The sequence below is a fragment of the Rattus norvegicus genome, chromosome 9 (genome assembly GCF_021556685.1).
Source record: "Rattus norvegicus strain SHRSP/BbbUtx chromosome 9, alternate assembly SHRSP_T2T, whole genome shotgun sequence".
Classification (NCBI taxonomy): Eukaryota; Metazoa; Chordata; class Mammalia; order Rodentia; family Muridae; genus Rattus; species Rattus norvegicus.
In genome coordinates, this window is record NC_141542.1 from 31,445,243 (window position 1) to 31,461,176 (window position 15,934).

The 15,934-nt window shown below is 46.3% G+C and overlaps 1 protein-coding gene and 1 long non-coding RNA gene across 17 annotated transcripts in view; one reads left to right on the forward strand and one right to left on the reverse strand.

Moving 5' to 3' along the window:
* Runx2 (RUNX family transcription factor 2) overlaps nucleotides 1-15,934 on the forward strand; it is a 326,063-nt gene that overhangs the window by 74,933 nt on the left and 235,196 nt on the right. For 12 of the 16 annotated variants that reach the window (XM_087567020.1, XM_087567026.1, XM_087567022.1 and 9 more), the window contains 2 exon segments: nucleotides 3,887-4,263; nucleotides 14,186-14,342. In XM_087567020.1, coding sequence (XP_087423146.1) covers nucleotides 3,887-4,263; nucleotides 14,186-14,342 — 534 coding nt within the window. 16 annotated transcript variants of the gene reach the window in all.
* Nucleotides 2,375-4,231, reverse strand: LOC120094793 (uncharacterized). Its single transcript, XR_015629428.1, has 2 exons — nucleotides 3,857-4,231; nucleotides 2,375-3,451 (listed from the first exon to the last, which is right to left on the reverse strand). It is a non-coding gene; the product is annotated as an uncharacterized LOC120094793 (long non-coding RNA).

A 15,934-nucleotide genomic window follows, 5' to 3' on the forward strand; every position in this document is an offset into this window, starting at 1 on the left:
CCTGGTGAGACCAAGCATTTCACTGCAGCAGCAGTGAGGACACACATGCAAAAGCCCCACGTTTTTCCTATGCCTTTACTGCTAGGGGAAGTTTGAGGGAAGGGGCTGTGGAAATGTTTCCTACTTGAAGTTCAGTGCTCAGAGCCAAGACCACGCCAGTTCCAGCTGAGAGCAAGTACGCTCTTGAAACCAGACTGAAATCCACTGTGCCAGATACCTGAGCCCTTGTTAGGGCATTCAGTGGAAAATTTCATTTCCACATTATAAATAACTGTAGGATATTTTAAGGGATCCAAGACTGAGAACTTCCAAGAGCTGCTTACATTAGTTGTACTGAAATGTTTAATGGAGGGAAGATGCCCAGGAAGGCTATAAAGCCGAATTACCGGATATGATTAATTAAAATAAATAATCTCACCATTGATTAAATTGCCCTTAAAATCCCCAACCATTGAGGCCTGCATGTCTCATTATGCATCAAGTAAAAGGAGGGGGGCATGAGGAATGGCGGTGGTAATAAACAGCAATGGTGGGAAAGCAAAGGTCCACAAGGTAGAATTTCTTATATTCAAACAACCCCAGAATTTCTTGTTGGAAAAAGCCCAACTCTGGGAGCCCTTGTTTGAAACATGGTCAGTTTCTCAGTTCTGTCAGTTTCTGGAAGTTCCTTGTTCTGTGGGTTTCCTGGGAGGAGGGCGAAATGCCCTCTCCCAGCGACTTTCTATCTCTGACTGCAGATGCTATCCGTTTTTGGTGACTCTCCCCTCTTCTGTAATCCCAGAAGCTATGAAAACAAGCTGTGCCACCAAAGGAAACTGTCCCGCTAAGGACAGGAGGGGTATGCATGTAATTGTGTCATGGTGTTAGGGTATGAGTTTGTGAGGATGCAAGTTAGTGTGGGTGCAGTTTCTCTCTCAGATGGGTTAGGAAGTCTGACTTCCCTTTCTAGGCTGAAGTCTATGGCTGGGGAGATTAGCTCATGCGCAGGCAGGGCGAGGCATATTCAGGCTTAGAGCTCTCCCCTGTGATCAAAAAGATAAAGTGACACCCTTAAGAGACAGCACAGCAACTCTCGCTGCACCTGCAGTGTATTTTGGGATAAGTGGTTTCAGTGGTCCCAGACTGGACCGGGAGCTCTAGGGACAAGGAGGCCACTCAGCACGAGGAAGTCGTGTGTGTGTGTGTGTGTGTGTGTGTGTGTGTGTGTGTGTGTGTGTGAGTGATAGCTAGTGGCACAGAATTGCTTTCCAGTGGCATAGAGGAGCAGGCAGTGGAGGAAGAGGGAGACTGAGAGGCACAGGGAGAGTCTGAGAGGAAGATTAGTGGAAGAATCCGGAAAGAGAGCAAACAAGAGACAAGGAAAGACCGACAGAGGGGCATAGTTGTAGGTAGAGCGAGCAGAAAGGGGTGGCCGAAACAGTGACTCAAAGGGGAAGGGCATAGGAGTGCTCCCCAGTGTCATCCTTATGCCTGTGAGAGGGCATGCAGTCACACCCAGCTCTGTCCTCTCCTCAGTCCCCAGAGCGCCTCCCAGGCACAGGAACACAGGTCTCCAGATCATCTGAGCACAAAAATCCACTTTTTGTACTCGCCAAGTTCTTAGCGCACAGAGGCACCAACAACCTCTTTGGCGCCCTGGGGACCTTTTCTATGCTCTGCGGGCGCGCGGGCAGGCTGGGGGGGGGGCTCAGAGAGGCAGCGTCCCTTCAAAACCCGCTAGGGAGGATCCTGACAGGTCTCTTGCAGAACTTGGGAGGACTTTGCACCCAACAATAAAAGCACCAATTAGTGGCTATGTGAAGAGTTTTAAATAATGATGGATGGTGAGAAATAAGTTACCTCTTCAGTCCTCTAAGGGGACTACTTCATTGATTTCACCAAATCCCAGTTGTGTCAACTACCTTGTTAGGAGCTACCGGGACTTTGGTAGATGATTCCATTTGGAAGCTTTGGGAGTTTGAAAAGAATCGGTTAAGCAAGACATAACAGACATCACACAAGAGGTGAGCGGGCCCGATATTGCTTCTGCCTAGTTCTTGGGGTGTAGCAGCCTCCGGCGGATTTCCCGGCTTCTGTGGGCGCCGCAAGTTGTTTGATTTGTTTTGAAGGCTCAGAATTTGAGGCTGGTCGGAGACACCCACGTGCTTCTGACTCCCATCAGCATAATGATCGCCTTAGCTTGGGTCGTGTCTATATAAACCACAAAAACCTAATCATTAGAAATCCCAGCCTCCAAAAACCACATTTTAGGTAAAAACTGCTGCTTTTTTCCCCCCACACCCCTTCATCTCTCAACCACAACCTTTTGGGGATTCCAAAATCGCCTACCCCCAAAACGCCGGGAAACAAATACATAAATAAATAATTACTGAACCATTTTTTACCTTTTACTTTTATTCCTCCAAAGTGGGGAGCGGCGAGGAAGACAGTTTAAGACACTAGACTTAGTCTGAGACGAAGACTGGACTTAATAAAAGATTGGAAAATTAATGGATAACCGCTGTGTATTTCCCCTTTCTCAGCAAGCGTTTTTGCAACTTACAACTTATTTTAATTACCAAGCTGTCTTTTTTTTATTTCTTAAAAAAAAAAAAGCAACCCATCCTTATTCTCCAGTAATGACAAGAAGGACTGTATAATAAAAATGTCCAGACATCCGTTAGAGTTTCTAAAACTATTTTGACATGCCCTCCTGTCACCCTTTTCTGATGTCACCTAAGGGGGGAAAAACCACCCCCGAAGTCTGTAAAAACCTTCCCCCCCCCGCCCCAGCCAATGTGGGGTGGGGTTGGGGGGGAAGGGTGAAGAGTGCTCAGAAGTCAACTCGGACACTTGAGAATTTTCCTTCCTCCACTCCTGAAGTTATAACGAAAAATTAACGTCAGCAGGAGCAGCCTGAGACTCTCTAGCTTCTCAGCTTCATCGTAGTCAGATCGAGAAGAGGTTCTTGGTCCTGGGGGTGAAGGGGGAGCGGAGGACGCAGGCGGCGATGTCCTAGGCGGGGACCGCCTCCTTCCAACTTCGGGCGCCGAGCGCAGCGTGCCGGCGCTTCTGGCGGCCGGCGGGCGGCGGCAGCGGCTGCGATCCGCAGGCTCCAGATCTGTCGCCCCGAGATCCGCTCCCCCCCACCCCCCACTTACCTCCGGGCACCTTGAAACGCCAGGGGGGCCCGGGGCACTTGGCAAAGAGCTGGAGGGACCGGGCTGCGAGGTAGACGGAGGCGAGTGAGAGGGAGAGAGAAACGGGGCAAGGAAGGACTCGGCGGCCGGAGGACTCGGAGCGCGCAGGCAGCGAGGGGAGCGCGCAGCGGCCTCGGAGGAGGAGAAGGAGGCGCCGGCAGGCGACGGCGCTGCGAGCTGGACAGCCACGCTCGGCTTGGCGGTGGCGGACAGCGAAGGGTCACACGCGCCGCCGAGATGGACTGCTGAACCTGCCGGGCTCCACTACGGAACTGGAACCGGGAGTGGGTCGTCAGCGCACCTAGGACACGGTGCCCCGAGGGGCCCCACAACTGCAAGCTGCTAACTTCAAGTCCCTTGCCTCGGCTGGGACAAACACGCCCCCGAGTCCCGCTCGCTGCTGCCACCGCCGGGGGCTCCCAAGCCTCCCGGTGGAGATCGGCCCCGCTCGGGTGTCCCCACCCGCCACCCGACTGTACGGGGTCGCCAGCCGCCGGCCCCCAGCTGACTCCGCCGGCACTCGGCTTTCTCGAACTTGATTTTCTCACTTCTTCTGTCCCGTCACCTCCATCCTCTTCCTCCCCCCTCCCGCCCCCGTCTCGCCTCCACCCCCTCGATTTCCTCCACCTCGCCCCCCATTTCCACCCTCCTCCCCCTCCCCCGGCCACTTCGCTAACTTGTGGCTGTTGTGATGCGTATTCCCGTAGATCCGAGCACCAGCCGGCGCTTCAGCCCCCCCTCCAGCAGCCTGCAGCCCGGCAAGATGAGCGACGTGAGCCCGGTAGTGGCTGCTCAGCAGCAGCAGCAGCAGCAGCAGCAGCAGCAACAGCAGCAGCAGCAGCAGCAGCAGCAACAGCAGCAGCAGCAGCAGCAGGAGGCGGCTGCAGCAGCAGCAGCGGCAGCGGCGGCGGCAGCAGCGGCGGCAGCCGTGCCCCGGTTGAGGCCGCCGCACGACAACCGCACCATGGTGGAGATCATCGCGGACCACCCGGCCGAACTGGTCCGCACCGACAGCCCCAACTTCCTGTGCTCCGTGCTGCCCTCGCACTGGCGGTGCAACAAGACCCTGCCCGTGGCCTTCAAGGTAAGAGACTGGTTACCCCCAACCCCTGGCCAGGCCCGGTGGAATCTTCCGCGCTGTGGTCTCGGTGCCCGTGGGTGCCCTCCAAGACTCTAACCTTGGTGGCCCCACTCAGAGGACCGAGGTGGCCCTGATCTTCTTACCCCGCAGCGGTCACCGCGAGCAGATCCCCCTTCTCACCTGTGCGCCCACTACCATCTCAGCCTAGGTTCCCTTGCTCGTTCACTCTTCACGTCTCCCAGGCATGGTTCTTGCCTCTTCCCCTGCTGGGGCCCCAGACGCCCCGAGGTGCCCGCTGTGAGTTGCAAACTTCCTCCAGCCCCCTTCACCCCGGGGTCCCCGCACTCCTCCCGGACATCCCGGCTTCCTTTCTCCGGGATCCCGTGCGCTCCTTTCCCCGCAGCCGCAGGCCGCTACCCCGAGCTAGGCGTCCCTTTCCCGGATTGGGTGCCGTTTGGCAGTCCCAGCTGCTCCCGGGCTTGGCCCGGATGCCCGCAGGGTGCCGGTACCCGAGGGCGCTTGTGTCTGGGGCGGAATGAGGTGCCAGCCAGCCTTGGCGCGTAGGTTGAGGGTGCTCAGTAAACTTGGGATGAACGCGGGAGAGCGGGGACGGACGGGGACATTCGCGCCCTCCTTGGCCGGCTCCAGTTCCCGTTACTTGGAGGAAGGCGGGGCCGCCGGGGTCTCGGCTTCTATCGAGGCCCGGCAGCTGCGGGGGCTCGGGGCGCTGGATCTCTGAGTGCGGGAAAGGGAGTGAGCATCGGGGAAGGGGATCAAGGCTCAGGCTGCCTCCTCCCGCCTCACTCCTCCTGGGAGGAATCCTGTGGTGGAACTTCGGTTGGTCAGAATGAAACAGAGGTGAAAACTTTATTTGCCTTGAAGGAGCCAGAACCCCCAGATGTCCCTTCTTGGGGAGGTCGGTGGGTGGCTCCCGCCGGAGGCCTGGGCTCCAAGGTGCGCTCCCGCGGCCTCCTCTGCCGAGTCCGTTAGCTTGCCAGCACCCATAGCGGTGGGAGTCACGCGCAGCTGCGGACAGGTTGAAAGTGTGCGGGTCCCCAGTCTCTGGTCATATCTGTGATGCAGTTTGGGGTTCCGGCGCCATGAGAGATGGTGGTGGTGGTGTGAAGCACCCTTCCAAGCCCCCTCCCCCCCAGAATAGACTGTGGTGGATGGGTGACTGTCCACTCTCGCTGGTCCAGACGCTAGGGATGGAGTTTGGGAGCCAGCAAGAGAAATGAATCCATGGGTACATCCAGTTTTAGTGGGTGAGCCTGGGACCCAGCATCTGTGTAGAGCAGGTTAAGAATGATCTAGAAAGAAAGAAAGGGAGAGAGAGAGGAAAGGGAAAAAAAAAGGCGGAATTGTGCCAATTCCTTCATCTCGGACACCGGTGCCAAACTCCCACGGGCCCCTTGCATTTCCCAGTTGTTGATCACCCGGTACCCCACGCAGCAATTCGGATTCCATGTGTGGGTGGAGCAGCAAGAGGGGCCCAGGTCAATTAGAGCAGTTATCTCTCTAGGTCTGCTATCTGAACAGAAATCTGAATGGATTGTTGTGGAAGGGGGTGTGTGTGGCACTGTGGCGGGCCCGTTTCCTTTTGCAGTTGGATCAAGCAGTGGTCCTAAGAGAACGCACGTCGCATTTCTCCCCTTTGAGAGCATTCATTTTGGCGATTCATGTTTTCTTCTTGTGATGTGAAAAGGAGAAGTTGCAGTAAATGGTTTTCCATTGAGAGGAATCTTTTACAATGTTTATCAGCCAAGGGCCCGGAATTTTCTAAGTACCCTCTGTGAGAGTAGACATTATTTGAACAATAAAACCTTTTCCCAAACCTAAATGAAAATAGAGGGACATGTAAGTAAGTAGATATTTTGTATAATGCAAGGGCTTACATTAAGGTGTAAAAACTGAACTTAATTAATTCAATGTCCAGTGTTCTGTGCACCCTTCTGGTGTTGGATGTGCTTAGGGATAACTGTACTGAATTGGCTGGCCGTTTGCATGGTGCATTGATTTTTGAGTACAAGTATTCTGCAGGAAAAGATGTGGGTATAAAAGACGGAGCGTGATTCAGTCTGAACTTTTCTTGGATCTGGAACCTGGATTTCCTAACTAGTTTCTAAAACGATTCTGAAAGTGAACTTCTTTCTCTATTGTTAAGCCTTCTAATCACAGAGTGCACTGTTTTTCCTTAAACAGTAAACAGACCATTGATAACATAGGGCTTATTACAATGTTAAAATTTGTGATACATTGAGTTAAAGACCATTGAGATTCGCCCTAATAGTTTTATCTCTCTGTTTAAATAAAAAAAAATATGGATATCTGGAGGTTCAGATTTTTGGACAGCAACTTTTATAATTTTCATTTCAATGATGTAACAACAACCCTTTCAAAATAACTTGCTTTGGGAATAAACGCATGACCATAGCAGGCTTCTTATCCTCTCTCAACCTAATCAAATACATCTGCACCGAGGAAATACTATGAAGAAGTCCCCCCTTTCAAACGTGGTGACAGCAATTTGGCTATCCTATCCAGAGCTACGTACAAAATAAGTTATGATATTGTCAGGTGGAACGCAGAGAGCTAAATGCTCTTAGAACATGCTCCCTCCTCCCTCACCCCCCCCCCGACTGAGAGAAAAAAAATCGCTGAGAAATCTAGTGTTCAACACAATATTTATTGAGCCTATATTTTAGGTTTGCGGCCCAAAGTTCACTGCACTCAACCAGAAATGCATTCAGCAGACTGGTCTGATATCTGATAACTTAAAATAGTGCTTCACCATGATGATGACAATAGGTTATATCAAAGAATACTGATCCGATTGGTATTGCTATTGTTCATGTAACATAATTTGGGCTTTTAAAAGGAGTCCTTATTTCCTTTATATTCGACATGCCAAAAATACAAAACAGCTAGTGGCCTTCGTGCAAAGTTATTTATTACCACTGCGCTTTTTACCAAAGTTCTGTAGTTTTGAAACAGTCAGTCCTTCCAGGTGTCAAGGAAATGGAAATAAATATTTTTAACATTTCTTTCAGGTGTATCTCACTAAAACCTTAAAATAGTTTAGGCCTACTATTCGGGGATGCTAGGCTCTTTCTGTCAAGGATGATTTTAGTGCCAGGACGGGAGCAATTTGCAAATTCAGCTCAGTAGTTGATGGTGGGTCTGGTAGACCGAGTGTATAGACTGCATCAACTCTGCATCCAGTAGCGCCCTTTGAGTTAGGGGCCTGTCAGCATCTTCACTGTGAAACCTGGTGTTCAGGGTTCATAACTAAGTGGCCTTAAATAGCTTCAAGCTGAAACACTATGTTGACATCCAGATGTATATCTTAACAGTTGAAGTAGTATAGGCCCATATCACTGTTTTAAGTTAGAGAATATGAGATCGTATATTCACCAAAACCACATTCTTTCTAGTAATGCTAAAGAAAAAGAGCATATTTAGGTATATGATCAAATACTCATAGTTAATTTTGTATTTTTAATATCATCTTTCAGTTTCGCTGAGGTTTTCAAATGATGATGCGATTTCTATTTGAGAATGACTTGCTGGCAACGATCGGCTATTTTTTTTTCTTTCTTTAAAAGCAAACTTGCAACTTATACATAACTGAGTGTCCGTGGTTTGTATCTTTCTTGAGTGTTTCATGATCAGACTTTGTATCTTTAAGCAATCTAATTATAACTTAAGAAGGGAAGACGTTATTAAGCTTGTCAAATCTTTATTAAACCTAATGCAAACTGTTTTTGCAAAATTATGTCAATTATAGTACATCAAGTTATGAAGACAGGGCACATTGTTTTTGTAAAATCCATTTAAAAAGAAATATTATGAGGCTGTACTATACATGTATATATACCCACACATATATATATACATATATATGTGTATATATGTTAGTAAGAATACATTTTAGATAGAATATATGTAGTTTTTAAACTGCGGAACATTTACATTTAAGGAGCCGTGGTAGCTCTGGTTCTTTCTACTGTCTCCTTTACCATCACTGCTGTGTATTTTCAGAGGTCTGGGGTAGCCTCTGTTACATGATCTAAGCCACTGTGATTCATTGCATACAGATTGCTGGCTTAAACTGAAAAAAAAATTTGTCAAATTTATTTTTTGTTGGCCACATATTTTTAAGATGATACCTTGTACCTGTTTTTCTTTTAGAATTCAATTGGCTTTCCCCCCTCTGAGTTTAGAAAGCCTTCCTGGATGAAATTCTAAAACCACACTGTAGTATTTGTTTAAAAAATTTCTATAGTTTACTTAAAAAAAATAGTTTTGTTTTGTTTTCCGCTTCTCGCAATTACTGAGTTGCCTCTCTCTTTATTACAAAGAAAAATACAATCAGATTCTATCTTGCAAATAGTAATAATTCATTTTATTGCACGTGCATTGTGCCAACATAATGTTAATCTGTCAGAGTAATTGATTAGCGTAGACTGAACTGTTGTCCATGGAGATGTCATGGGCAATTTTCAACTTCCAGTATGGTAAGACCACAGGAACAGGGGCTAAGTTAAGTTTATTATCGAGTCTTGTTCAGAGCAAGGTGCAGATTCAGTCAGAATGGGACTCAGACAAGCTCTCAACATCATTAGAGTCAGAATATTCTTTAACTTCGTTTGTACAAACTGCATGTTGTGTGGTTTAAATGCTGGTTACAGTGGGGTGAGCTAAATAAAGCAGATTCCTTCTCAATTCTGAGGCGACAGAACAGAAAGTGACTTCTCTCTTCTCTTGCTTTCCTTGACTTTGTAATTGTTATAATTCAAGAACACCTAGAAATGAAATTATTATTCTTTGTAGAACAGTACTTCATGTTGGGCAGCATGGGAAAAAGTTCAGTTCATGCCTTGGCCTAACCAGTTAGAGAAAATTTCTTTCTTTCTTTCTTTCTTTCTTTCTTTCTTTCTTTCTTTCTTTCTTTCTTCCTTCCTTCCTTCCTTCCTTCCTTCCTTCCTTTCTTTCTTTCTTTCTTTCTTCTCTCTCTCTCTCTCTCTCTCTCTCTCTCTTTCTTTCTTTCTATTTTGGCTGGTTTTTTTTTTCTCTTTAGAATGTTTTTCCGTTACTTGGGTTTGGTACAGATAAAATGTGTAAAACTTTCCTCATTCTTTGGTTTTCTTTTAGATAAACATGGTTGAGAATATTCAAAGGAAACTTCTAAGCTTCAGACATCTACTTAAAAAGTCTCAAACATGTAATTATGCTTCTGACTGATACAAAGTTAAATACAGCACTCCCCCTCCCAAGACATACACCACTCCTCCTCAGAAACAACAGTGGTCAGTCTGGTCTGATACAACGAACAGCAGAACATACAGTAGGTTTTAGTCAGCCTTGTCAGAAAGATTGTCACGTGTGTGCTGGCATGTTCTCCAGGCCAAGCTCTAAGCTTCATAGAATGTGCACACAACTGTCTGTTTTGCTAAATACACAATATTTGATATACAAAGCAAATCTATACTTAATATGATTATCATTACACTGCTTTCATATTGTGGATTTAAGCATTCACTCTTAGGAATCTTCTTTCACATTTTCCCTCATTGAACCAACTTTTGTTCTCTTTTAATTAAAAAAAAAGTCCATTATGTTAAAAAAATGTGGTAAAATAATAATGTCCCAGCTCTTGAAAACTTTTAAACTGAGGCATATTTCTTTATAATTGTTTTTCTGAAACACTGCACAATTGGGGTGAAACCCAGGGGGAGCAATCCTTTACCTGTGAGACTACTGCAGAACACTTGAGGCCGTGAAGAGCCACATACTCAGGGATAGCCTTAAAGGATCCTTAGCACGGAAAGCCCAAGTCAGCAGCAGACTCAGCACCACTCTCCTTATCGCACGGAAACCGAGATCACTATGGCGACACTCTGTGCTGCTGGGGCATCTTCTACATTTTGCAGATTAAAAACGATTTCCAATGTATGTTGGGAAACCCTGGTTCTTAGAGAGAAAATGGTTGGTGTGATGGTCAGAGTAGATATATGGGAAAAGTAGGGGAAATAGCATCTTTTGCTTTTTAGTACATAAAGCCCTTTTTAAAGATGGTATTTTTTTCTTTCACCTTTATTAATAATTATTTTTCAGTAGAAAGCCAGGCAACAGGGGTTAAAATACAATCTGCTGAGGGTACAAGATGTTTTCATAGTCAGATGAATGCTGGTAGGCACAGTCAATTATTTCTGTATTTTCAAACGTGCATATTTTTTGGCATTGGAGAAATGCCCCATCTTCAGTAACCCTCTCTTAGTAACCCTCTCTGCCACACCCGAGTTGCTAGACCAAGGTGACAGAGAGGAAATCTTGTTCTCAAGGGATTTGCTTTTGACCCAGGAGACTTTTCAAGTTGAGAAGAACTGTGTACTCCAGGTAATACCGGTCTGCAGTGAGGACACTTTGCTGTCTGAGGGATGCTGACTCATCCTATAACTGGTTCCCTCAGCATTTTAGCTGGTAGCCCACAAAGCTGTTGGCTGCTGAGAACAGTGCTTTTTTTTTTTGAAACTCTTTCATTTACTTGTTTCATAGACACACATACACGCACATATACATGCATGCACACACAGAGACACATACACACATATATATATGCATACACACAGACATACATACACATATGCAGAGACACACACAAGACAGAAGACATACACATACATATGCACACACAGAGACACATATTCATATACAGGCACATACAGATACACAGATATACACACACACATGCACATACACAGACACACAGAGACATACATACACATACACAGACACACAGACATACATACACATACACAGACACACAGACATACATACACATGTACACACACAGACATACACATATACATGTACACACATAGAGACACACACAGAGACACTCATACGTACACATGTACACACATAGACACAGACATACATACATCTATCTATCTATCTATCCATCTATCTATATATCTATATATACATGCACATAACAGAGACACACACATACATGTATACATACATACACATGTACATGCATAGACATACACATATACATGCACTTACAGTGACATATTACACAATCACAGAGACATAACAAATACATGAACACACACAGAAACACACACATATTCCTCTCTCACATATAAATGTGTGTGTGTGTGTGTGTGTGTGTGTGTGTGTGCGCGCGCATTACTATATGAGGCTATGGAATGCCAAGGTACGCATGTGGTGATCAGAAAACAAATTCAGATATTGGTCCTTGTGCTCTACACTGTCCCGGGCAGCCTCTTTGCTGTTTGCTGCTGTGTGCCGGACTAAATGACTCACAAGCCACCCCCAAACCCCGCCCCAATCTCCCAGTAAGCATGCTGGTATTACAAATGTCAGACCTGCATCTTTTCATGTCTGCCCTTCATGTGGGCTCTGAAGAGTTGAATCAGCCCCCATGCTTGTATGGCTAACACTTTACCCACTGAGCCGTCTCTCATCAAATGCCCTCCTAATACGCCAGGCACTGTGTTGAGAGTTGAGGTTCGTAAGTAAACTAGCTGAAACGAAGGCCATTCCTTAAATCTGGGACTAATTCATTAAAAAAGAGGTGTTAATTATTAATCTACAAAAGTGAGGGTGAAAAGACAGAGCGGGACACTGGGGATGTGAGTCCTATATGCTAAGAAAAAGCCTCTTGATTTTTGAACTGAACAAGGTACGAGGTTGGAGAAACTGAAAGAGCAACAAAAGAATCTTGACGAGGTTTTATTTTGTTTCATTGTTTTCCTGTCTGGGGGAGATGATGTAATGCGGAGGGGGGGGGGATTTGGGATAGGGGTTCTAGAGAGGGAAAATTCAGTCCTAAAACATAGTATCTGTTTATCAGTTTCCAAGAAAGACACTTTAGAGAGTGCCCTCAGGAGTATCCGGACTTGTTACACAGAGCCTCTGACCAATGCGCTTGGAAGCAGTAATGGGGAAAGGCAGAGCAGGGTGTTTGCTGGCTGGACAATGCACAGGAGCGCCTTGTCCGAGTGCTTGCTTTCGCTGGAGCTCTTGCCAAGTTGCTGTGAGGTCTCTGGGCACTGGGTGACGAAATGGGAACCGGCTGGGCAGAGGATCCTGGGAGTTAGTTACTGGAGAGGAAGGGACTGTCACTGAGGAGCAGGGTCTTGGTAGTGGACGGAGAACAGAGAGCTTTATATGTGACCAGGAAGGTTCCCTGTGGCCGGCATTGCATCACTAAGGTTGCATGCTAACCCAGTGTGCACAGCTAACCTGGGACAAAGTGATTCCGAGTGTGTGTTAGCCTCAGTGTCAGATTATCCCCTGTCTTGTCTGAAAAGCTTCAGATGAACCGTTGAAGACCGCAGGGACAAAGGTGTCATGCCAACATGACATAAAATGGGGTTGTGAGTACGAGTGTGTGCTGACTTTCGTGCAGGTACTCATGTATGTGTGTGCATTTGGAGGTCAGAGGTCAATACTAGATGTCAGTTTTTGGAGCTGTCTTTTTTTGGGGGGGGAGGGAGGAGTCTTTCTTTGATTAGGGTTAAGATGGCCGGCTGACCTACCCTAATCTCCCTTTTTCCGTTTCCCCAGCGCTGGGATTACAAGCATATACCATAACACCTGGCTTTTTACAAGGTATTGGGCGATCAAACTCTGTCCACACACCTGCCAGACCGGCACTTTCCCCACCGAGCCATCTCCCCAGCCCAGGATGTACTTCTGGAGTGGAGAATGAGCTGTCTCGCTCACTTACTTTCATCCCTGGATAGGTTTCTATTCTGATCCCAGACTTTATTCTCTTGATAGCTTTGATGATCCCACTGGGCCCCATATAGAGAAGTATGCAATAGACATTCACAGCGTCATTAAGAGATGACCATTTAGCCCACAACTGATCTGTATCCAGTGTTTCAGCCAGGACTAGTTGTCACCCGAGTCCTAGGAATTTTACCCGAGTCCTTTTCCATAGAACTAATCAGGTTCTCTCTCTCCCTCCGTCTTTCTGTCTCTCTGTCTCTGTCTGTCTGTCTGTCTCTGTCTCTCTGTCTCTTTGTCTCTCTTTCTCTGTGTCTCTGTGTCTGTCTCTGTGTGTGTGTGTGTGTGTGCGTGTGTTGTCAGTATATATGGAGGCCAGAAGCTGACACTATCATACATTCCTCAATTGCTCTCCACCCCATTTTATAATTACATTATGTCTGCCTGTATGCACACTCAAGTCCATGCAGAAGTCAGAGGACAATTTGCCAATATGGTTTCTCTTTTATCATGTAGGTCCCAGGAATGGAACCCAAGTCATCAAACTTGGTGGGAAGGGCTTAATCCTTCTGTCCTCTGCCTTAGGTTTTGAGACAGGGCCTCTCCTGGAACCTATAGCTCATGGATTAGGCTAAGGTGGATGGCTGGCAAGCAGTGGGGTTGCATGCAATGTGCCTTCCCCCAACTTTTCACATAGGTGCTGAGGATCTGAACTTGGGTCCTCATGCTTCCATAGCAAGCACTTAACTCCAAGTCCTGATCTTGAGACAATGCTCCAGGGCTCTTGTGGCTGGAGACAGGAGATGCCTTGATATGTATGGTGCAATCTGCAGATGGGGTGTCAGCCTTCTTTCTGAAGTATAATTCCTGCAGACAGCCTAACATGGGAATTTAATGAAAAACGTACATATATTCTGTGAATAGTTGAACAATAAATAAAGGCAAATTTAGCTTGCTTTTGAAGTGGGTGGACCCCGAAACACCAGTGTATTCAAAATGATGTCACAACTGAACTACAGATGCTTCTCTTCAGGTTTGCCATTGCCGGACCACAACACCAGGCCCTGATAAGACACCATTTACAGTGAACATGTGTTTTTTGTCCTTAAGCCTTCCTGATGTGCCACACCGTTCCTTCTGTGTTTCCTGTTTTATGTAGGTTGTAGCCCTCGGAGAGGTACCCGATGGGACCGTGGTTACCGTCATGGCCGGGAATGATGAGAACTACTCTGCCGAGCTACGAAATGCCTCTGCTGTTATGAAAAACCAAGTGGCCAGGTTCAACGATCTGAGATTTGTAGGCCGGAGCGGACGAGGTAGGTCTCTGAAGTTTAATACCGATCGTGGGATAAACACACTAGGCTCTCTGATGCAAACGCACTTGTCTATATGTAAGAGAAGTAGCATCTTCTTTTCAACCACCGAAGGTTTGCTTAAATAAATCCAGATGCCCTGGAGTGTTCTCCTGAGTAGTTAGGCCTTTTTTCATTTGTTTTACTATATAGAAGAGTCAAACAGTGTTTTCAGAAGAACTTGCTCCTAATTTCATGGGGGGTTAGCACGTACAGTAGGGAAAAGAATGTTTGGAGGATCAGGTTCTGAGTTATGAGGAGTCACGTGACTGGAGTGGGCGGAGAGGCAATAGGGGAAGGGAAGTGATTGCTTTGGAGAGATTTCCAGACAGCCTCAGCTTTACTCTGAGTTGATAGGGGGACGGCTGGAGCTCTCCTGTTCTTTAGCGATGTCACCTGTGAATGATTTCAATTATTCTTGTAATAGGAATTGACTAAAATATTTATTCAGGCTTTTTTGTTTTGTTTTGTTTTGACAAGGTCTTACTGTGTAGCTCTGGCTGGCCTGGGTTATTTATTATGTAGCCCAGGCTGGCTTCAGAATCAGAAGAATGACTATAAGATCGCCTAGACAACTCTTGGGGATCTCAATGGTTTCACCAGTATTTAGGGTCTCCGATCATCTAATCCACATTAAGATATTAGGAACATTTAACAGAATCACAAAGCAGGAAATAATCCTTTAAAGGATTATTTTTCACCACGGTTTCAGAGATGTAATTATTATTTTTTGCTGGAGTCTCCGAGGGGTTCAATACTTTGTTTTTTTAATTATTTATTCTCCAGAGAGACCTTCCATTGGTTATTCGCCTGTCAGAAGTATTATGTTCATTCGATTTATTGGATCTAATATTTCCCTTTTAAGTATTACACTAAGAAGAGAATAAAATAAAGTGGGGCCACTTTAGGACTGAGGTAAAGCAAAACCATGGAGCCTGTGTGTTCGCTGCGGCCCAGGTTTGAATCAGGAAATGAGAAACACCACTCTAAACTGTGTCTAATAATTACTCTCCAGTTTGGATCATATGTCAAATTATTACCATTATAAAAACTTGATAAGGGAAATTTAAGCGAGGCTGTTTCCGATGAGGAGTTCTAGTTACTTTCTAGGAATGGGGCCAAGTCATACAACTTAGGACCAAAAAGGATGCATGCTAATGAGATGCTGTCGCTGCAAGGTGGCTTCTACCAAAATGAGGTTCAGAGCCTCTGACAGCACCTAACTAAGAGGGCTCCTCTGTGCCTCTGCGTTCCCCCATAAGAAGAGTGAGGACACACAGCTTCCTTCTCCTGACTAGGTGCGTGGTGGGCGGGGTGTGAGGTGTGTGCTGATGTTCACCGGTCCTTTTACTCTCTTTGTTTTTGTTGGTTTCTTAGTTACTGTGGCAGGGTCAGGATATAGTTAAAAGTTTCTCCATTTTCCTCTTGCCAAAACAAACAAACAAACAAACAAACACAAAAAAAACCAAAGTAAACAGAATGAGGCACCTGTGTGCTCTAACTGTAAACAGAACGCTAAATTGTACCTTTCTTCTGTTATTGTAACCAGAGTAGTG